At 36.0% G+C, this 24,013-nt stretch overlaps 2 protein-coding genes and 1 long non-coding RNA gene across 4 annotated transcripts in view; 2 read left to right on the top strand and 1 right to left on the bottom strand.

Moving 5' to 3' along the window:
* The window catches only part of LOC112016385 (malate dehydrogenase, glyoxysomal), a 7,915-nt gene extending 2,513 nt beyond the window's left edge, over positions 1-5,402 (top strand). For both annotated transcript variants that reach the window (XM_065766089.1, XM_065766088.1), the window contains 6 exons: positions 176-265; positions 374-457; positions 4,563-4,598; positions 4,721-4,810; positions 4,924-5,018; positions 5,098-5,402. In XM_065766089.1, the coding sequence (XP_065622161.1) occupies positions 176-265; positions 374-457; positions 4,563-4,598; positions 4,721-4,810; positions 4,924-5,018; positions 5,098-5,170 (468 nt within the window). In that variant the 3' untranslated portion in view covers positions 5,171-5,402. The remainder of the gene's footprint in view (positions 1-175; positions 266-373; positions 458-4,562; positions 4,599-4,720; positions 4,811-4,923; positions 5,019-5,097) is intronic.
* LOC136064398 (uncharacterized) lies at positions 464-2,457 on the top strand. The gene is made up of 2 exons (XR_010626022.1): positions 464-810; positions 900-2,457. It is a non-coding gene; the product is annotated as an uncharacterized LOC136064398 (long non-coding RNA).
* Positions 5,403-19,467: 14,065 nt separating the features above from the next.
* Positions 19,468-23,393, bottom strand: LOC111997381 (leucine-rich repeat receptor-like serine/threonine-protein kinase BAM1). The gene is made up of 2 exons (XM_024029466.2): positions 20,681-23,393; positions 19,468-20,192 (listed from the first exon to the last, which is right to left on the bottom strand). Exons 1-2 carry the CDS (start codon positions 23,271-23,273, stop codon positions 19,732-19,734), a joined length of 3,054 nt encoding a protein of 1,017 aa, XP_023885234.2. The 5' UTR covers positions 23,274-23,393; the 3' UTR covers positions 19,468-19,731.
* Between the last annotated feature and the right edge of the window lie 620 nt (positions 23,394-24,013).

Genomic DNA, 24,013 nt, shown 5'->3' with positions numbered 1-24,013 from the left:
GCTTGATGTTGTTAGAGCTAAATACTTTTGTGGATGCATTGGGAGGGGGGGGGGGGTGGTGGCAGGGTTGTGGGGCGAAGGCGAGGGCTGTTGCAGGGAGGTTAATGCAATAATCTACTTTTGTTTCTGAACCTAACTTAAAATTTTCCTTTATTTTCTTTTGGGTCTACTGCAGGCAGAAGTTTTAGGTCATGATCCCAGAGAAGTTGACGTTCCAGTGGTTGGCGGTCACGCAGGGGTTACAATTTTACCCCTTCTATCCCAGGTTGAAAAAAAGTTGTAGTCAAATGCTTGTGTTTAGATACCTGAAATAGTATGCTCTTGTGCAGCATGCAGATTATTTCTTTCTTTCTTGACTATTGATTGTATACAGGTTAAACCTCCCTGCTCTTTCACTTCAAAAGAAATTGATCAACTGACAGATCGCATTCAAAATGGTGGAACAGAAGTTGTGGAGGTACAGAAATACATGTTTGGTTTGCTCTTAGGAATATATATTTTGTGCTGTATTTTTCTTTATTATGTGGACAATGGATTTACATTAAATCATTTCACTTTTGTGAAATGATACTATGCCATGCCTTGGGGATGATTTTTTCTTATTGGTAAGTTATACACACACATGGTGGTTCTTTAACCCGTGACCTTACTCTTCATCCGATTATTGTAGGAATGCCATTGGAGCCAGAGCTCATTGGCATGATTTTTTTAGTCTTTAGGAGATTAAATGACAAGGACCACATGATTCTCAGAACTGACATGGATCTACTTGTGTGCTTGTTCTGCCAATTACATGGTTGGCTATTACATGTAAGCCTTCTTGGTATTATGAACATCAATTGAATTGGATCTCAGTCTCACAGACCTTGTTTTTTACTTGGATCAATTGATTTATACAGACCTTGTAGGCGTTCTACAACACATCGTAAGTTTGGAGAGAGGTAGACTGCTTCACATTCATGTGTAAATAACTACCTAAATAGGAAGTAGAAGGAAAAGAAAAGGCTTAACAATTATAAGATTAGGGGAAGAATAAATAAATGAAGAAAAACTTACTTGCAACTACAACAGATACTTTCCTGAATCAGAAAGGCTTCCTGAATTTCTTGAGGCATGCTAGCTTGCTTCTACTTAAATTATGAGAGAAATGGACTGACAAAGAAATCTTTGCTCTAGAATGTTTATGAAGCAATTGACTAGAATGCAAATTACACCCTCTAAGTTTCGATTTGTTTTATTATTTTTTTTAATTTTAGCTCTTTACATTTAAATTTTTATAATTTTAGTCCGTAATGTTTGAGATCATTTTTTAAATGTCTTTTTTTTTTTTTTTCTTTTTTTTTTCCTTCCTATTAATGACATGGCACTTAAATGCCAAAATAATGTAGTTTTAGCTTATTAAAACTATGCCGTTGGCCATAGGCAATCTGCTTATGGGTGAAAAGTTTAGTGTTTTGACTTTTCCCCCCATTTTTGGAATGTCCTAGAGACACACCACCATGGCTAGTTGCCTCTTGACCTATCACCCTCCCAAAAACCTCCTCCATTGAGCTCTGCCCCCCACCACACTCACCCACCATAAATACCGCAATTGTTCATACTGATCAACCAAATTAAAACGGTGACCTAGACCCAAAAAATGCTTCCTTCCATTCCTTCAACCTGAAATCCAAAATGTCAAGCCACTTCCGTTCACAGCCATGGCCAAAACCCAACATCCTAAGTCACTTACAAATCCACGATACAAAAACCAATTGGATCGCCTCCTGCAATCAGTGGCCTAAAGCACACCGAGATAAATCCTCAATCAAAATTCACCCTCCATCAACCAAAACAAATCTGAGTATCAAAGACCAATTACAACATATTATTTCACTTATGTCCTGAAAAAAGCATTATGCAGATTATCTGTCATTAAAAGAAAACCTTAACCCTAATTAAGTCTTTCTAAATTTTCAATTTTTACACCCACTGCAGCTATAAGAAAACCAACCCTAACTCCCTCAGTCCCAACCCAAACTCATCTTTTCCCCAACACCTAAAAAAGAAAAAAAAAATAAAAATGAAAGACAGCCCAAATAGAGCTGAAGTTGAATGAAAAAGTGGAGGGTGTCTTCTCTTGCTTCTGATAGCCGTGTATAATAGCAGGACAAGTAGCAAACTGGGTTCTAGAAGAGACACTTTACTAGTTAAAAAGTGGGACTTAGATACGGAGACATTATGGACTAGCTCTTGTTTAGTGTATTGTATCACAATCACAGCTTGCTCTTGTTTGGAGTGTATATAAAATTTTAAATTTAGCTGATTATGAAGCCTGGAGAACTCTTCCTGCACAAGACTGCAAAACCTTAGACAACATGCTTGAAGAACCATACAATCATACTTTAAAAAAAAATAGAAAAAAAAAAAAATGCCTGAAGAGCCATTATAATTTTCAATATTGGAAAACTGGTTTAAGCCAAGGAGGAAGTTCTGTGTGGATATATGGCTTGATGAAGGTAGATTCAGTGGTCTATTATTGAGAATAAAGTTACCGGCACTATCTAATCCAGTAGGGTATTATATTAGAGTCATGTAGAATCATAGATAGAAGAATATGGCCTCATAGTATGTTTCTGTTGGCACAGCTTTCTACGAGTGCATCATCTGATCCAGTGCACTAGGGTTTTTCTTTGGTAGGCATGGCTTTTTTCATTAGTGCATCACCTGATTCAGTGCAAGGATAAAGTAGCTTTAGGAGTCTATATTGCTAGATATGTCGCAAACTAATTTCCTGAAAATAGAGACAGTAGTTGGGACATGTCTACATATTTCTTAGCTGCTACCTTGAGATTCACTGACCAGTTGGCAGTTTTTATTATTATTTAGGCAAAAATGCAAAAATAACTCTCTAACTTTCATTGTTTTTCATTTCAGTCCTCTAACTTTCAGATTTGTCAATTTGGTCCTCTAACTTTCAATTTTTGTTAATTCAATGCTCTGTTACAACTAAGTTACTGCTGCCATTAGATAGGCTAGGTGGAAAAGGACAAAATGGTAAATTGAAGATTGGAGGTGGAGTTGAGATGATGCCGTGGAAGAATAGTTAGAATCACCGAAAGAGTCCCATTCATCTTCCGAACGGCTATCAATACAGTTCCTTTTAAAACAGTTGCTGCAGTTACGGCCACACCTGACCGCACCGGATTGCTTCTTCTTCTTCTTGTTGTTATTGTTCTCTTCGATGAAGTTCTGTACCATACTGTCCAAGCACACAGAACTCGGCTCAAACTCAACAGCCACCACCGGCGCCACCACAACCGAGCCATTAAAGCTGTCCTTCTGAAAATGCGTCTCCTCGTCCATGACCTTCTCCGGCGCCACCGTGGAATTCCTCAAAAACGCTCAGGAACTGAGTCGTATTAGTATATAGAAAATTAGATATGGATAAGAGAGAAAGAAGAGAGTCAGTCAGACTCAGAGAGGAGAGGGAGCTAAAAGTGTTTTGGTGCCTTTGTTTGTTTGTGGTGTCTGCCGCCAGTCTTTTTCTTTTGCCACTGCCAAAAGAACAAAACACAAATTAGGGAGTGTGTGTGTGTGTTGAAGTGAAGGAGATGGGTGTGATAAAGGCGGCAATCGGGGGTGCAATACTGACATTCATGTGAGTATTTCTCTCATGAACCATGGGTGCAATGACTACGCTGATAGCCACAGCTCTCGGTTTAGAAACCCTTGTCTGGCCTTTTGTCTTAATCACTACCTCCATCGTCTCTGATCTCGCATTGAAGTTGGACCTCATCGTCTCTTCCGGCGCCACTGTGGTATTCCTCAGAACACTCAGGAAATCCAAAAACCTCTTCAGCCGAGACTTCTCCATCGGCTTCACTGAGTCGATCCTCATTGTCTCTTCCGACGTGTTAAAATCGATTGGCTGGATCTTCATTGATAAAGGCAGCAGAAAATTCTCAACTCCACCTCCACTCTTCAATTTACCATTTTGTCCTTTTGCACAGAGCCTATCTAACGGCAGCAGTAATTGGGTTGTAACAGAGCTTTAAATTGACAAAAATTGAAAGTTAGAAGACTAAATTGACAAAATTGAAAGTTAGAGGACTGAAATGAAAAACAGTGAAAGTTAGAGGGTTAGTTTTGTATTTTTGCCTATTATTTATTATTCTTTTTTCTTTTTCTTTTTTTTATAATTGAATAGTTGGGGGTGGGGGGATTTGAACCTTGAACGTTTCAATTGGGAATACTAGGAGGTGCTAGTTAAGTTACAAGGCTCTTGGCAACTAGCTAGCTAATTTGATATAGTGTCATCTAATAGATGAGGCTGGTACTCACTGTATTATGACCCAAATGCTATGTTCTGGTTTAAAAATACTTGGGAATAATGGAGACAGTTTTGTTACCTATTATAAAGTATTTTTGTGTTTAGAACTTACTAAAGTAGCTTGATTGCTCTTCTGGCTCAAGTTTTGATTGATTATCTTTCCAGAACTATTATCTAGTTTTGTTCTGTTGTCATTATGTTTTTCACAGTGAATTCTTATATGACTCAGCACTGCTGACATTATTTGCAGGCAAAAGCTGGAGCTGGTTCTGCAACACTATCAATGGTTTAGTTGTTTTCTACCTTTTCTTAATAGTTGCTTTATGTACATCTATCATTTCCACATAACTTCCATGCCTTTAATGGTTGAACTCGCTTGAATATAAACAAATGTTAAAAAAAATGCAGGCATATGCTGCTGTTAAATTTGCAGATGCATGCCTTAGGGGCTTGAGAGGAGATTCCGGCATTGTTGAATGTGCATTTGTGGCTTCTCAGGTATGTTCTTTGAGTCCCATTTACTTTAGCATCTTTGAGTATCTTCTTCTTACTTTTAATTTTTACGGTTTCAAATTGTGTTTGTTTAAGAAATAATGCATTTCCTGTTCTAGGTGACCGAACTTCCTTTCTTTGCATCCAAGGTACGGCTTGGCCGTACAGGAGCCGAGGAAATATTTTCTCTGGGCCCTCTGAATGAGTATGAGAGGTCTGTACAAAGAGAGCATAATTTAATTCCCTGCTCTATTTATATAATGATTTCTAAACTAGGCAATGATTGTGAACAGGGCTGGCTTGGAGAAGGCAAAGAAAGAATTGGCGGCAAGCATTGAGAAGGGAGTCTCATTTGTCAGAAAATGAGTACAGCTGCAAATAACCTGGTTGTCCTGGATAATATTCCAACCCTTGTGGATCATCATCTGTTTATTCAAGTTCACACTACCTGAAAATAAGTGGTTGGATCTTTTTTATAAGTTATAGCTGTACTAGATAGAAGTGCCTTGGAGCTGCCACAAAGAGGTTTCAATCATGTGGGTTGCTTGTTTGGGTTTAATTGAAATTCATGTAATAAATTAATAAATGATTTTACTAATGTGTGCTTTTAGGGTTCACAATAGTATACTATTTTTTGAAAAAATTTTATAAAAAATTAAAAAAAAATTAACAGATTTTTTAATTCTTAATAAAATTTTTTCAAAAATAAATTTGTTAATATATGCTCTTAGGACACACGTTAACCGAATCTATTAATAAATGAGTGTGTGTGAACTGATTTTTATTGTCAATTTAATTATACAGTAATTTATCTCTATCTAAGGTCGAGTACAACCTGCTTTTTACTTTGCATGATTTTATTGTCTGGACATAAAAACATTGGAATTTGGAATCTACCAAGATAAGAAACGAATATTGGAGCCTATTCCAAGATGAGTATTTTCTTATCTTGGGAATTGGATTTTCAGCAGTTCTTTCAGTATGCTACTGTTTCCTTAAGAAACCGCCAATGCCTAGTTTTCAGCAGTTCTTACTGTTAATGTGTCTATTTTAAATTTTTAATAGGAAAAAATTAACTGATGCATTAGAGTGAGCATTAGGGGTGTGCCGTTAACCCGTCAAAACCGATCTAACCCAATCTAACTTGTTAGTTTATGTCAGTTTTAAGGGTTTGGTGGGTTGCGTTGGGTTATAATTTTTTTTTTTTTTTTTCATAACATGTCGGGTTGGGTTTGGGTCATAAAATTCTAAACCAGTCAAACTGACCTGACTCACTCATATATTTAAAATATATTATATAATTAATATATTTTTTTTAAAATAATCAACTCTTCCTATCCTATACAAAAGCCAATTAGCTCAAACAAATTCATCAATTCCTCTAACTCGAGCTATCCCTCTAACTCCAAATCCTGACTCCCTCACTTAGGTTGAGTTGAAAAATTCATCAATTCCAACCCATACACCCTCTGGTTACTTCTTTTTATCAGTTGATATTCTAAGTCCTAGCTCCGTCACTTATGTTTGGGTTCAAAATTTTATCAATTCCAACCCACTTCTTTTTATCAGTTCACATCCCAATATTTATTTTTGACATTGGGGGGAGTTAAGAACTTCAACATTGGGGATTAAGAACTTGGGTTTATTAATAAATACACTTACAGTTGAGCTGGTGTCTTGACAACTTTCTACTCTGATGAGGCTGGGTTTGGTGACCCATAATCCTTTGATGTAAAGCATGTGAGCACTACGGACCATTGCTAGATTGGCTTTGGGCCAAACAGATCAAAAGTGTGGATTTCTACATTAGGCCCAATAACCATTTCAAAGTCCTCAAAAGGCAAAGCTATTTGTTATTATTATTATTTTTTGAAAACAGTATTTGCTATTTCTAGTCACCTTTCAATTTTAGTAAGTTTTCACCCACTGAATATATTATAATATGCCTACATGTGCTTGTGTGTGTGTGTGTGTGTGTGTGTGTGTGTGTGTGTGTGTGTGTGGGGGGGGGGGGGGAGAGTTGAGTTCAAGTTACACCTGATGTAACTCTATGTGCTTCTACACACACACACACACACATATATATGAGTTGTGTTTAAGTTACACTTGGTGTAACTCTAAGCTCTAAGCAATGTTACACCACTCAATAACTTATTATAAAATTCATATTTTGAAATCTCACCACTGAATTACATGTTTTATATGTTTTTAACATTCATACCAATTTTCATGTCAATTAGATGTTATTTACCATTTGATCCATAAACTCATCTTTTATGCATTATTTTAAACTACAAAAACTTGAATTTAAACAATTGATTAATGACATGACTATTAATATTTGATCATCTTAAAATTTTACAAGCATAAAGAATATATAAAGATAATGTAATCTAACATTAGATTTATTAAAATTTATATCCAATTAAAAAATATTGAGTGATATAATATTACTTAAAATTACATTAAGTAAAACTTGAACCTAATCCTCTCTACATATATGTGTGCGTGCGTGTAAGTCTTAAAACTTAATTGATACTTCTTAATTTTTTGAACAAACACATGGATTTAAATTTCTCTTTCTTTTTATTGTGATTGAATTTAAATCTCTTTCTTTGATTGTGATTGAATGATACATACACGTGTCTATGCACATACAAGAAGTGTGAGTGGAAGAAGGTGCGGTAGTATCGTTAGTGTTGGTTGGTGAATAAATAAAGAAGAAATGATGGATAAAAATGTACTTGAAATATAAACTTTATTGACTCGTTATTGATACGGCAACTTATATCGGCATGAAATGAATACGTGCAGAAGCTGAACAATGATTATTAAGAATTGGCCGTGAAACATTACATAATTAAAGCAAGAGTTCCCCTTCTCATTTCCTGTCTTCTTGGCCCCCACCCTTTCTACTCATCAATCAATACACCCCACAAACTTCTGTATATGTCTGAATCTATAGCAAACCATTCATCCTTTCCTGTTCCTCAAGCTGTCATCTCGCTCTCTCACTCTCAATTGACGTGTTTCACTTGAATGGTGAACAGTGTAAGATGTTTACTTTCCATTTTTATAATCAAGATAATAAGATGTGGTAACTCAAGGGTAATGTAGTTGTTTTGAAGTTTCGTGGGATCTATAAAGTTGTTAGATTTAAATCTTCTATTAACTATTGTTTAATAATCCCTACGGGATTTTTTCAGTGCGTGTGGAACGGTACTATTTACTTTGGAGACTAATTAAGTGATTTAAGTATCTGTCTAGAATGCACTTATTAACTAATTTATTGCTTATTTTTATTATTATTTGTGAGTCTCATTGAGTCATTTACTTATTTTAATTTATTTTTGCTTAATTTTTTTTATTATTTGCAGATTCTATGTGAGTTAGTTAGTTATTTTATTTAACTTATATATTTATTTATGGTATTTTTAGCAAAAGTATTTTAGGAGAAAATACTAGGACCATAACTTTTTTTATAATTTGCTCATGTGGAAGTCGTGAGTGATGAGTCTATAACTCTATCGCTCACAATTTATAACGTAGGTAAGTTGTGACAAAAATTATGATTCTAATATTACTCTATTTAAAAAAATTAGATAAATTATTCTAAACCAACCTTAATACACACATTCAAAAAATATAATAATAATTAAATTTGGACAAAGATTAATTTTTGTAGTAATGCTCTAAAATTTTAAGAGGGTAGGATTGAATATAAAATTAAGTAGTGGAAGAAAAAAAACACTTTGCTCATTCTGTGCTAAAATTACTATACAAACTTAGACCTAGCGCCTAAAGTTTAACATGGGCAAAAGTTTTTGATTTACTTTACAGCTTTCATTTGCTCCTGGGTCTCCTGTCACTTTTTTTATATGGTATTTAATATTCAAAAGTTACGAACATGTATGAAAGTTGAAAGGTAGAGTCACGTCCACCTTTTTGCTTTTCCAACATCACCTCAAATGTCTCCCTCCCTTTGCATATTTTGCATTAAATGTGTTTTTTTTTTTTTTTTTTTGATAAGGCATTAAATGTGTTTTAATAAAACAAAAGTGGGGGTGATTTAATGAAGTCCTCATTTCCATTTTTGTTTTTTTTCTTGGGTGCATGTATATTCCGTGCAATAAAATTCAGGTTTGACATGTGGAACAGTGTAAGTCTATATGCAGTACTGGTGACTGGTATATGTCTGTTCTTTCCAAGGAAGATCATATTCATTGCTAGCTAGACAGCATGAATGGATATATTTAATTTGTAATTAAAATGAATCCTTATATTCATAATAAAGTACTACCTCCGTCTCATTTTTTTTTTGTCCTCTATTTTATTTTGAGATGTCTCAAAATATTGTCTTGTTTCTAAAAATAAAAATCATTACTTTACTAATATTTCTATTATACCCCTATTAATTTACTAATTCAATTTTTTGATAAATTTTTTAAGGATAGTTTTGAAAACTTATATATTTTTAAAAGATAGACAAGATAATAAATGATGTTCTCTTAAAAATTTGACTTTTCAAACAGGACAAAAAAAAAAATGGGACGGAGGGAGTAATAAAAGCATGTGGACACAACTTTTTTTTTTCCACAATTATAACATGAACTATTATAAAAATTGTGACTTGTGGCAGTAGAAGAACCCATAACTTTATCTACACCATTATATAAAGGCGACTCGTGAATGTTTATTGGTATAAATCACATCATCCATTAATTTGACATAGACATTTTAATATTCCACTCCTTGGGTATCCATAGTTCACTTGATGTAACCATGGGTAGTAGAAGCAGATTTGAAACTCTTTGTTGTCTTTACAATTAAGTTTGATGCCTTATCTTCCACAGTGTAGAGTGGAAACTTTGGACCATTTTGTCTCATCTTTTTTATACTTAACACTTTATCTTTGGTAAGCCTTTCAGAATATAATATCAGGACACTTTCAGGAAAAAAAGGCATTGCATTACTCGTGGTCTCTACGTTGCCGTTGGTCCTTGGTTGTAGTTGTAAAAACAAAAAAGCAATAAAATGACAAAACGAGATTATATTCTTGCATCCACCTTCCACCTATTGGGAAAAAACACAATATTGGGAGTTGTTGGACCATCATCCAATCGCACTTTGACCAATTAGTGTCGGAAGATGTTTGAAAACTTTATTATAGTTGTAAATGTTAAGGGTGAGTTTGGTTCAATTTTCTGAAATTGTATTATTTGAAAAAACGGCTTTTTGTTATTTGCTAATCACTTGATTTAATGTGAAAATTCAAAAATCACGTCATACAGCCAAAAAGGCATGATTTGTAATTAAATTTTACCTAACGCATTTGCAAACGTAAACTCTTTTTACCCAAAATGTGATAACCAAACATGCACTTCCAATTAAATAACGATGTGAAAAATTAAATAAAAAATAGAAACAAAAATGAAAAAAATGAAAAAATCTTCATCTAAATGCTCAATTTAGGTTCTGATATCATGTTAATTACCAATAACCTCGAAGATCAAATTATGAAAAAAGTGGACTAACAATATATGGCAAACACAACCTTAACATGCTGAAGCAGTTGGCAATTCATAAAGGATTGAACCAACTTAAACGAAATTCAATGAATATAGTTTTCAGTGGGGATATGGCCTTTTGGATGTGGTTTTCTATAGCGAAAAAAGAGGGAAGAATTGTTTGGTAAGTGCCTTTTGCTCTCCACCATGTGTAGATAGTTTTTGATAAATGAAGTGGGTTAGGCTTTAGATTGTTCACTAAATTCCTATGTCAAAATAAAGTGTTGTAAGAATTGTATTTTAATTAAATTTGGTTTATATGAAATCGAGTCAAGAAGACGACTCATGGTTTAGAAGACTGGACCAAGAGAAAATATTCTCACTTGAGCCAATGTCTGACAAAAAGTTCATGAAATTCTCGCTCGACCTTCACTAAAACAAATTTTAAATGAAAGTTCATGAGACCTTTGCTCAACACTTCTTTAACCGAGCTTGCATGAATAATTTAACAACTTTAAGGTGTCTGTTCACAAAAAAAGAAACAAGAAAAAAAAAAACAACAACAACTTTAAGGTGTCTAAAATATTCAAAATTCCTCTTTCTAGAGTGCTTTTATTGGTGAGACTTTTTCAAACTTTTTCATTTGAGAATTCCTTACTTTGAGCCTTAACCGTGGGATTTCAATGTGAGTGCAATAGTGTTGTTAATCCGAAGTGCATAAACTTAAACCGTTGTCACTGAAATTACTTATTTCAAAATCGATTGGTGCATCTTAAAGATGGATGCATCTTAGAAAGCCCATAGAGATGTTGCTCTAAATATTCTAAAGGATTTTAATCTGAATTACATCGTAGATAATTGGTTAACGGATTGGCTCCTAATTATTGACATTTCAGTGTTCTCATATATGAGCATACAGAGTTTAAATTCCCGCTACCCTATTCTAACGGACAATAAAAAGTCCCAAAGTTAATATCTCACGTCCTGTGTACAACTGTAACATTGAGCAAAATACTTATTCGTGATATGGACATAACATACTCTATCTTAAAGCTTCATAAACAAAAAAATAAAGAGCTAAACATCTATTTTACTGTTAAGTAGCTATCAACGGCCCCCTGATCTAATTGCGTCCCAGCTCAAGCTCAACTTAAAAGGGGGTGAACTTTCGACTCATTAACTCCCTTTAGAGGTAAACTTGACTTTATTTTATAAAGGGAAAAACATAAAAGCCAACCGATATGATATTCAAGATGGTAACATTACATTACCTCTCTTTTTTCTTTTTCTTTTTTCCTTTTTCTTTCTTTCTTTCTTTCTCTCTTTTTTGGCTTAAAAGATAGTGATATATCTATGATACTACTTTTTACTTTTTCTTCTCTTTTTTCTTTTCTATTGGACAAGATATTATATATAAGTATTATGCAATATCATTATACAAGGTACTTTATTGAATCTAGAAAATTAGATGGCTTTTTTGGTCGAAGCATTGAATGAAGCCAAAGAAAGAAAGAGATGGCAACATTAAATTAGGGCTGTCATGTGGGGCGCGACATCAAGAATTAGCCTACCTACATTGTGGACTTAACCCTTTCCCCTATACTTTTGCATTTATTGCTTAGACCAAATTCTCCGTCTAAATATGTTCTTGAATTCTCTCCATATGATTTTCGTTTCATATACTATTAACATACCGAAAAAGTTAACATATACTGTTTTTTTTTTTTTTTTTTGTAACTTTTTATATTTCTTATAAAAATAGCATCAAAATTTTTCTAAAATGATCAATTAACAAATGTCCTAAAGGTACCCAGTAACTGGACCCTAACATATAGCAACTATTAGTTTAGAACAACACAATTAGATCAATTTTGAACCAGTAATGCTACAAGCACAAACTCTTTTACAACATTTTTATAAACTGCTGATGTAGCTTTAGCATTTTCAAATAATTATTGGTAAGTAAAAATGTAATATTAGCAGTAGATCCATATTAGAGTTAGTAACAATTTGTCACATCAGCAATTTGTAAAAATGTTATAAAATAGTTTGTGGCTGTAGTATTACTCATTTTGAACCGCCGTTGTTTAAGTGAACAACACTAATATTGTGCAATCAAAAGTCAATGCAGTAGAAAGATAAACAACACAATATGGTGAACACAAGAAAAACAATAGACAATCGTTCCAAAGTAAAAACCATAGGTAGGGTTTGACCTTACCAACCCCAAGGTAAAATAAATCCACTAACTAAGTCAAAGTTTTTACAAGATATAATTATCTAACTCTAAATGCTACTACCATGGTTTTAAAACCAAACCAGACCGGCTAATCTGATCGAAAACCAAGTATCAGTTCGGTCCAGTCAAAAACGCCCAAAACCGGTCAAAAATCAGATTATATGGTTGTCTCTAGTCAGGTTTTTAAAACCACGGCTGCTACCTAGTAAATACTTATTGATGTTGAAAGTTCAAAATGGGTATAAAACACCATTGAACGTTTAGACCCCCAAATTACAAAAATATCAATTCAAGTTTTATATCAAACAATTAATGTGCGAAATATGATAACAAGCTTGTAACAAAATTGATAAAACAATCTAAACCAAATATAAACACATCCACAGCAGTAAATATAAGGCAAAGATAAAGGAAAGAGAGATGCAAACACACGGACAACACACGAACACACGATGTGTTATCGAAGAGGAAACCGAAGTCCTCGGCGTAAAACCTCTCCGCTGCCCTCCAAGCGGTGATAAAATCCACTAAAGAATATAGTTGGGATACATGAACAGCAGAAGACCCTCCAAGCCTAATCTACCCAAGTACCTAAGTCCTCCAAGCTTCTTGCTCCAACGAGGTTACGCCGAACCTATTTCTTCTTTAACTTCCTGGATTCCGCTACTTGACCATAGCATCAACCAATGTATATTGGTTCCTTCCCAAACTGCTTCCCTAAGCATCGAATGGACCTTCTCACAGACGTGGGTGTGGTGAGATAAGAGTTTGATAAATAACCTCTCAAGGGTATGACAATGGAGAGGAAGAGAGTAGAGGAATTTGTAGAGTCTCTTAGATGAAGATTGGGGATGAGACAATCTTATTTTTCTCTAGGGTTTTCTCTCACAAAATTCTCTCTGGAAGCTCTCTCAATATGATGGGTATAAGGGTGTATATATAGTAGGGTGAGAAGGGAATGCAAAACGTCAGTTTTTGCCAAACAGGGCAAATTGGCGACTTGGTCTCGCGGCTTGTCCAAGTCGCGAGTTCAAGTCGCAACGTAACGGCCTGGCCAGCCTGTGACTTTTGTCCTGTAGTGTGACAGCTGGCGCGACCCTTCAGCTTTCCAGTGTGCCTCTCACATGCCAGCTTTTGACAGCTTGACAGTCGCGATCCACCCACGAGCCCTAGCCGCAAACCTCTGTTTTTCTTGCACACTCTTGACCTTTTTTTCACATCTTCTCACACACTACCCTTACAATTTTCCCACCTAAATACAGGTTTACTAAGTGCTAAATTACAAGCAAATTGATCACGGAATAAAGCTAATTAAATGGTTGATTAAATTCAATCTTACAGATGTTATCTAACGTAGCTTCTAATCCACAAACTCATTAATTATGGAGTTTGTAGCTTGCAAACCTCTATTTATGATTTCAAGTACCCACTTGAAGATTCTAGTCCAGCATTTAACTTCTAGAATGTGCAGCAACTTCATTAAAACGGTTATTGATGTAGCTTTAGTCTTGAACACCGATAGTGGCTTTTGAGAGCAAGGAGCAGAAATCCTTGAGATCTACAATAAGAAAACTCTCCAAAAGCTTTTTTCACATGCTCTAGGGGTTTCTTATATACCTTAGGCTGTATATGGGCTCAATTTATGTTTCAGGTATGCTGCATTTCGATCAATCCAAATAAGCTCAAAAGACAAAAATCTTAGTTGTTCGATCGATCGAATAGCAATTAAAAAGTTGTCAAAATTATGGAACCTTGAATCTGAAATACAGAATTAGGTAGCTATCTTGACTTCAGAAATATACTTCTAAAAACTAATACGATACATATGTTGTTCACAGTTTGCAAACCTAATGTAGGTATTATTCATAAAATTTTATTTCCTTGTCTTGACTGTGGAAGCATTTTAAAAATCAAAACTAGTAGTATCTCCATATATTAAAGGAAATTATTAGTTATTATTATATTTGTCCACTATCATAACAAGGAAAGGAAAGGAGGTGCAGGACTATATAGTAATAGACTACTAGCTAGTGTGCTAGAGAATTTTTCTAATTCCTTGGTTTTTCTGTGCTTTCATTTTCTCTCTTTTTCTCTTCGTTAGGATTGTGATAGAAAATTTAAATTATTTTATTATTCAGTTTATTTTTGTTGTTAGTTATGAGTCCCACTATACTATTTCAACTAACTTTTACTTTTATTTACAATACTTTCAGCAATATGTTTTCAATTTCAATAAAATAAACAGTATCCAAACAAATCTTTAGTTGCTGAAAAAGATAACATAAGACAACTAAGTACAGTGAAAGGAGTTGACTAGAATACGAAAAAACTATTTGAAAGATATATTCATATATGAGACCATTTGATAGATATGATGTTCTAGCAAAAGGAGAGGCCGAGGTTGCTAGACAAAAAGCTAGTCCCCCGTTGGAATCCCATGTTTGGTAGATTTTTTAAAAAGTTGTTTGTCATATTGGGATCATTTTGTTTCTTTTCAAAGCAGAGTAGGATTCAATTAAAACTAAAAGTTAGAGTTCTTACACATTTTAACAATGTGGATAAATCAAAATCTAACAAAATTTGTAATCAAAATCTTGCAAACATTCACATTTTACATTTGTCCATTCTAAAATATTTTGTCCTCTAAGTTTGGTGTAATAGAGCTTCCTGATTGAAATTTGTCCCAGTTCATCAATCATGAAGCAATGATACGCGGAGCTACCGTACTAGTTTTTCTTTAGAAGTACTAGTTTGATAGTCCACTTGGAACGATTACTATTACAATATGCATTATCTTATCTATCGTATGCTTTTGCATATTGTCAATCAATTTTCCTTTCAATTGAATAAAATTCAAATTTCTAGTTTGGACTTATTATTCTTAGTGAGTGAGAGTAGGTTGGATTAGGTTTAATCATTAATATTCAATATCACACTGCTTACCCCACTAGTTCTTAGGGGCTACAGCTAATGGGCAAATCCTAATTTAGAACCATTTTGTCCTCTTGCACAGTATTACCTTTAGCCTTTCATCTATTGAGTTCTATCTCTAGCTAAGCCTGTTGTATCAATGGTCTAACCCGATCCATAACCTACAAAGAGGAAAAGGTACTGAGGTGATACGTCAAAGTCAGGTTGAATGAGAGACTCTGATACTTGTACCGGTTTTCGTCCCCCATTAATATTTATGTTGCTCGAGGATGTAATCCCTTCAAGACATCAAAGAGATTATCATGTTTAATATACCCTTCTTAATTTAAGGGGTATCTCATGAATATTGAGATACATACTGATGAGTTAGAAATTTACGATCATCATTAAATTAAGATTGTCATTAACCAAGAGAAGACATCACACATTTATTAGGCTTATTAATGATAAAGTGTAACGGACGGAATAACAGTCACAAAATGAGCTATGAACTTCAGACAGAGATTTTGTAATGCACTAGTCATTGAACATAAATACAGCAATTCATTGCCCATTAATTAGGAACACAACTATAAAAGAGAAGGCAACAGAAGTTAAAGGTACACACAAATACTTTCAAAAATCACTCTCCAAGCAATTCTCTCTAAAATCTTTCTCCTTTACTAACTTAAGCATCGGAGGCGGTTTGGCTAACACCACCCTGGTGTGTTACTCTTTCACCTAGTTCATTTTTGCAAGTTTTCCTCCAACAGAAACGACTCCGAACACAGCTTAGTCCATCCATTACAACGAGGAGCTCAATTGCTGATTTTTTTCATCATCACATACTATAGATTTCAGTGTTGTTATGCAAGCATGAATGCATTTCAAGATGTAAAAGAGAATGGAATATTAGAGAAGTTCTCTAGTAATGCTCCCATCAAAAGAAAAATGATTTTATTTTCGCTGTATGTAATGGAACACTCATCGAGTCATGACATATAAGCCCCATAACCCCTCCCCCCCTCCCCTAACCTATGATTGTTAAGTAAAAAACACAAAAATACCTCTCCAATTGAAAAATAAAAGTACTTAAGAGGCAAAATGGTGGAATTATGAGTAGAGACAATTTATAGATAAAACTTTTGGATTATAATTTTTGTTATAACTCTAATGTATGCAACTGTGAATTATGAGAAAAAGAAAAATGATAAATTCATGTGTAAACACTAATTACAAATTTACAATCACTTATGTCTTGAAGTTTTGGTATAGTTGTGGTATGGTATGTAATAATAAAAGAACAAGAACTGATAAATAGAATTTTTTTTATTTTAAAAACTCATCCTAGCTAGCCCATTTAAACCGACGAATTCAACACTGAAGATTCTCCCATACAAAGACATCATTTAATGTTGAAAGAAGAATCGAACTTCGTAACCCATCAGTCAGAGACTAAGCTAAAATATGCTAACTCCCACAACCCAAAGCCCCAATCTAGAAGTCCTTTACAAAGATGGGACATGCCACGTTAGTGAAAGGATGTCCCAACTCTCATGCAAACAGATCTTTCACTGTTCTTGCATTTGTCATTTCAGTATCAAACACTGACGTACGCTTTCGCCTAGATACCTTTCGCGCCCAATTTTATATTCGAGTGAGTGGACTGGTGACTGTAAATTGGACAAAAATTGGTGGATAGTTGTTTTGCAAGTGTTCACCACTTTTTTTTTTTTCATTATATTTAAAATGGTTAAATATATTATATATTAGCGTGTGCACTTGTTTGTTAGGAGCCTTGGAGGGTGTTTGGTAGAGTAGTTTGAAAATTGTTGTTTGTAATTTTTTGAAATACGTGTAGGTGAAAAAATGTGTTGAAATGCGTAAAATGCTGTTTGAAATGACAAACCAAACGGGCCCTAGGACTGTGTTTTTTTTTTTCCCCAGCTCTATTTCAAATAATTTTTACAATTTTTGAAGAGAAATTAATTTTTAGCTTTGTCTTGCATTATACAAATAAATTACTAAAATATGTTGTTCTCAAAAGCACAAAATCCTAAGAATGTATCACTTGGAATAAAAAATTTGGTATAAAATTGGGTGTAAACTTGAATGTGTCATTATTATTTTTTAAAATTTTAATTTAAAGTTTTTTATTTTTGAGAAAAATGTTGTAACTTTATTAAGGAATGTCAGTCATATCAACTAAAATTATAGCATTAAAGTGTGGAGAAACATCCTCCATTCACACCAAAAACCCGCTAACATATTTAATGATGTTACCTCTTAATATGAAAGAAATGAACAGCAATAAAGTTTTTTTGAGACTTTAAAGTTTTCACCTAAACATTTTGCCTCATCAATCAAATGACTATAAAACGCCAATGAGACATCCTCACTCTTCAAGGCACTGAAGATTATCTTTGAGTTCCCCTATAAAATAAGAGATGGGCAGTCCAATATCTTGAGCAAAGGTTAAGGCCTTGACAGCTGCCATAGATTCCACAATTGCAACTGAACTTGCGAGGAGGATCTTCTCGGCCATGGATGCCATTACTTGACCCTTTTCATCCCGGATTAAAACGCCTATTCCAGCTGCGTTTTTCTATTTAATCACGGCCCCATCAAAATTGATTTTGAAGTAAGATCTCGAAGGAGGCTAATTGATTTTGAGAAAGCTAATTGGTGTTACTTTTTAAAGCTAGTTGGTAGTACCGTATTAGACTATTAGTAGCTCAACAGTGAACGCATGGTATATAACAAACACTACCAACCAGGCAACCAGGACGTGGGCATTGTCTGGGTCCTCTCAAAAATATGCATAGAGAGCAAGTTGGCTCCAAGATATAATTTCTTATATGTCCTTTTCTACAAGTTAATATTCACCAACCCAGAATCATATTTGCACCAGAAATATTTTTTACATGATACAAACACCCTTTGTAAATGTATAGTCACATAATATAATACATATTCTGTAGAGAGGTATTTTTGGAAATTTTAGAAAACTGGAAGAATCTTCATTCTAATAAGATTCAAAAGTTAAACAAACTAAAAAGGACACTCACCAGCTCTGTAACAAACAACGTGTTGCATTACATGTCAATCACGTGCGAGGCATATGACAAGTCACTTTTGTGGGGGGCTAAAAAGGGCCACAATGGCTCCAAAAATCTGCAAGAAAATTTTAGTTCCAAGCAGAAGATAATCAGATAATTGTCGGATTGGCGGGTAGAAGGTAAAATTCGAAAGTTATTTTCATGTCCCCTAAACCTAAGAATTATCAAAAACTTCCAACACTATTCAAAATTTTGCAAAATTCTAGAGTGCTCTAACTAGTTTGAATAATACCACAAAAAGCTCGATTTTGTGCTCCACCTGATATGATTGTGTCGAGTCCAATGCACCCAAGCGGAAGAACATTAATTATATTATAGAAATTTGTAAGACACTTGAAGAGCAAGATGCAAAAGTATAAATCGATAGCTAAAATAGTTATTAAGTAGAATTTGAGTGAAGTTTGCAAAAACTGAAAATGGATGATGCAGAGGTTTACATTTGGAAATTCAAATGAAGATGGACTGCATTTTACTCTTCATATGAAGAAAAATACAAGTCCATTAGCTCATGCTACGATCAATTTTTAATTCAGAAAAGGGGCTATACATAACCAGAAATCCTACGAGTTCTCACTTTTCACTTTCAGTTTCACTCTGCCAGGGAAAACCCACAGTCTCGGTAATTGAAAGGCACTGTTTTCGTAAATGCCTGTCCAATGTTGGGGTCCATCATCATTAACATTCACAGACCAGAAACACATTTTTCCATATACCCCGTTCATATCTCTTTCAATATCCCTCCTCACACGTCAAATACAAATACACTGACTCGCCTTGCATTTTTCCAAATGCAAAACTCTGGCTCTTGACGTTAACAGTGCAACACTAATGCAGGACCAGGACAGTACGTAACAGCTGCACCATAAACAGACATCAGAGGAAGCACAGTAACAAAAGTAGCTACTAGTACTAGCGCATGAAAATGACAAAACGCAGCAAATATCCGATTATCACCCCCCCAATCTTACTGTACACAAAAACTTTGAAACATGTACTAGTACCTCCTTAAAGTTAGAGCAAACCTTAGCCAACCCTCCCCCAAAATAAACAAAATTAAAAATAAACACTGAAAATATAAAAAAGAGCTAACACAATCCGTGGAATTTTTTAGAACAAACACTTCCACTCCCAACAAAACTAAAAACACTTTCTTCAAATGCTTAGAAGATCAGGTGGTGGTGATTGAGGTTGTGCGTCTTTCGAGTCTTTGGTTGTTGTTGTTGTTGTTGGAGAGTCTACAATGGCTGAAGTTGGGGATGACTCTGATGTGACTGTTGAGTCTCCTTGTTTTGAGTTTGGTGGTTTTGGAACCTCTGTTAGAATTTGAACCACTTCTCGCATTGTTGGGCGCTCCACGGCCTGTTCTTCGACACACAACATTGCAACGTAGAATACGTGCATCACTTCATGGAGGGGAACTGAGGGGAGTCTTGGATCAAGGATTTTGAGAACTCCTTCCTTTTTCGAGTCTGTGATTTTTCGGACCCATTGAACTATATCCACACCATCCCCAAATTCCCCAACTGGTTTTCTACCAGTAATTAGCTCTAACAGAACCACACCAAAGCTGTACACATCGCTCTTTTCATCGACCTTAAGAGTGTAGGCATACTCTGCAAAAACAAACGCTTTTAATTACAACCTATATAAGGTACTGTAACATTTAAATTGCACAATTTTTTCAATTTGAGGTCAACATTTTGCCGACGGACCATTTGAACAACCTATATAACGTACTATAACATTTAAATTGCACAATTTTTTCAATTTGAGGTCAACATTTTACGGACGGACCATTTGACAAATAAACATAATTGTGATTGTGTTCATAAATAGAAGTCTTATACAAGGAAGAGAGTTATGGTTTACAGGGTTATAGTCAAAACTCACACATGAAAGAGACAAAACCACAATCTCAATAATGCAAGAATTCATTTAAACCACAGTATGAGACAAAAAATCAATGTTGGGTTTCAAGATCTTTGACATAATTAAAGACTTTGAAAACAAAAGTTAGGTACTTGCATGTCTATAGGAACACAATCCACAACAAAAAAAAAAAATTCACAATTAATATATCGAGATTTGAATCATATCATACCTGGTGCTATGTATCCGTAGGAGCCAGCAATCGCAGACATACACTCTGAAGTTCCAGAATCTTGCAAAAACTTGGCAAGGCCAAAATCAGCAACATGAGCTTCAAAATTGGAATCAAGCAGAATGTTGTTTGATTTCACATCGCGATGGACGATCAATGGGGAACAATCGTGATGCAAATAGCAAAGGCCCTTAGCAGACTCTATCGCAATCTTGTACCTAGTATCCCAGTGCAAATGACCTCCCTTCTTGCCATGAAGTACCTCACCTAAGCTCCCATTAGGCATGTACTCATAAACCAAAAGATTAGTCTCATGGTTTGAACAGAACCCCAATAATCTCACAATGTGTCGGTGCCTAATCCTCCCCAAAGTCTGTATCTCCGCGTTGAATCCATGGTCATGGGAAGATCCCCTGCTCATCGCCGGAAGCCTTTTCACGGCAACCTGTTCAGCATTTGGCATGGAACCCTTATACACAATACCGGCACCACCTTTGCCTATAATGTTATCCTCCTTCAACGAATCCAATACATCATCGACCGTGAAATCCAACCGTTGGAAGGCGGTTAATTTCCAGGCACGAGACTCACTGGCCTTCTTCAAAGACCTGGCTTTGATGATTGCTGCCACTGCAAACGCAATGGAGCAAATGAGCAATCCAATGACAAGCAAAAGCTTCAGAGAAGCAGAGAGTGGGCCTTTCTCATGAGCTTGGTGAGTTCCATTGGCAACCCCATCTTTGCAAGCCCCTAAATAAGGACCGCACAGATCTGGGTTCCCCAAAAACGACGTGTAGTTAAAATAGCTGAATTGGCCAGTGCCAGGAACCAAACCAGAGAGATTGTTATATGAAAAATCAACAGAGGTCAAGCTTTGCATAGTTGCTATTGAAGCAGGAATGCTACCAATTAGATGATTTTTCGAAAGGTTGAGGTAATTCAGAATCCTCATACCAGTAATCTCGTTGGGAATCTGACCCGAAAGATCATTTCGGCTGAGATCAACAAAGGTTAGAAGCTTGCATTGGCTGATTTCAGGTGCAATGGGACCTGAGAACTTGTTGTGGCTGAAGTCTATCTTGGAAAGTTGCTGTAACCTTCCAATCTGAGGTGGGATTGGACCCGAAAACCTGTTTCCATCAAGGAGTAGCTTCTGTACACTAGAGAAGTTACCCACACTCGAAGGCAACGACCCCGAAAGCATATTGTTGGAAAGACTAATCTGTCCGAGATTAACAGACATCGAATTGGTCTCAGGAAACTCCCCCACTAGGTAGTTATCTTGCAGTTCTACTTGTGTCAGCGCTGGCAAGTCAAGAAGCCCTTTTGGTATTGAGCCATTGAAAAAGTTCTCACCCATACGGATCCGACTCAGTGACTGGCATTTTCCTAGTGATTCTGGAATCGGACCAAACAGAAAGTTTCCCAGAGCAATCAGGGTCTCAAGCTTATTTCCTGAACACAAATCAGGAGGCAGAGATCCAGTAAGCTTGTTGGAAGAAAGATCTAGAGTTTTAAGCCTTCCATTCTTTCCCAAACCCTGAGGAATGCTACCGGTAAAGTTGTTCTCCCACAACTGTAAAACCTCGAGCGCCGGCAAGTCTCCCACAAAGTCCGGAATAGCACCGTGAAGCTTGTTGCGAAACAAGTTCAACAGCGTCATGTTCTTCAGCTGAGCAAACGAGGATGGAATTTCACCGGTGAGCATGTTGTTCGACAAGTCCATGGATTTCAAGCTCGCCAAATTCCCAAGCTCCACCGTCAAAGACCCCGAAAGCGCATTCACTTGCAAAAACAGAGTGTCGAGCTTCTGTAGCTTCCCAATCTCCGGTGGTATCTCTCCGGTTAACCCACAGTTTGCGGCGTCGATACGAACAAGCTCCGACAAGTTTCCGATCTCGGCGGGAATGCCTCCCTCGTAGGCATTGAAGTATCCAAGGTAAAGCTCACGCAGGGTCGACAAGTTTCCGATCTCGGCAGGTATAGTGCCGTTTAGTTCGTTGCCGGAAACGGCCAAATACTCAATAAACTGCCATTGTCCATACTGGGTCGGGATCTGACCGGTGAAATAGTTACCGCCGAGATGCAAATGGCGGATGTTAGGCATTTCAACGACAGTCAGAGGCAACTCACCAGTCATGTTGTTGTTGTAGAGATCGAGGACCTGGAGGTTCTTGAGAGAAGCGAGTTCGGTCGGGAAAGTGCCGTTGAAAATGTTGTTGGAGAGGTTGAGGTAGCGGAGAGTCGAGAGAGAAGAGAGCTGCGGAGGAATGGGGCCGGAGAGTTCGTTAGAGGCGACGGTGAGGTTCGAAAGGAAGCGGAGGTGGGCGAGGTCAGGGGAGAGAGTGCCGGAGAGGTTGAGACCGGAGAGGTCAAGAGATGTCACGTGACGGTGAGTGGTGTCGCTGCACGTGACGCCCGTCCACGTGCAGTGGTTCGTGGTGGCGTTCCATGATGAAAGGGCCGATTGTGGGTCGTCTATGAGGGACTTTGCCGAGAGAAGTGCTTTGTATTCTGGGATGTGGGCTGAGTGAGTTGCGTGGAGGTGGAGGTGGAGGTGGAGGAGGAGGAGGAGCAAGAGGAGTAGCTGCATTTTTTTTTTGGGTTGGGGGTGGTGGGGGGTAGATGGAGAGTGGCTGTGGTGGGAGTGAAGAGAGTATCAGTGAGACTGATGAGAAGGGTTGAAACTTTGTACTTTGAAGCTAGTGTGATTTTATTCTTCAATCTTTATTTAAAATACTAAAAAAGTAACTCATATTATTAGTATTATTGATTATATATTATATTCTTTATTTCCTATATGGCAGTAACGAGTAGGAATAGATAGGTCATATTCAGCCAAAAAATAAAAAGTAGATATGTCATAGGGTAGGTTTTTCAATAATTTTTTTTTTTTTGGGATACTTAACAATATGATTTTTTTTTTTTTAAATTAAAGTAGATAGGTCCTAGCTTTAAATTTTAATCATGAAGAGATGCATTGGGGGTGGGGGAGGTACTTACAAATTACGACTTACGAGTAGAGAGAGAGAGAGAGAGAGAGAGTTATACTTGAAATCTTGAAGGTTATTCATTTATTATTTTTATTTTGGATGTATGTTTATTGTTCTTTAACTAGGGCAGGAAGGTTCCAATAAAAAAAATTTTAAAAATAAATAAATAAAGGGCATGCATGCAGATGCAGGAAGGGAATAAATAAAAAGGTAAGAATGGAAAAAGGAAATTTCCGAATATGCATCTCTCGTTAGCCCAAGGTCCCAGCCCTGCCTTTTTCACTCCCCAAAGATACACATTCTAAGCACAAAAAGTATGGCTTCTTTTGTCTTTGCCACA

The sequence above is a fragment of the Quercus suber genome, unplaced genomic scaffold (assembly GCF_002906115.3).
Source record: "Quercus suber isolate HL8 unplaced genomic scaffold, Cork oak 2.0 scaffold_680, whole genome shotgun sequence".
NCBI lineage: Eukaryota > Viridiplantae > Streptophyta > Magnoliopsida > Fagales > Fagaceae > Quercus > Quercus suber.
The sequence above is the reverse complement of the archived record's forward strand: the minus strand, read 5'-3'. Positions and strand labels throughout refer to the sequence as shown.

Coding starts and splice junctions, on each gene's coding strand:
- LOC111997381 (XM_024029466.2), bottom strand. CDS start 23,273: ATGCAGCTACTCCTCTTGCTCCTCCTCCTCCTCCACCTCCACCTCCAC. Junction 20,193..20,680: donor CTACGGATACATAGCACCAG/GTATGATATGAT, acceptor TTGTTTTTGCAG/AGTATGCCTACACTCTTAAG.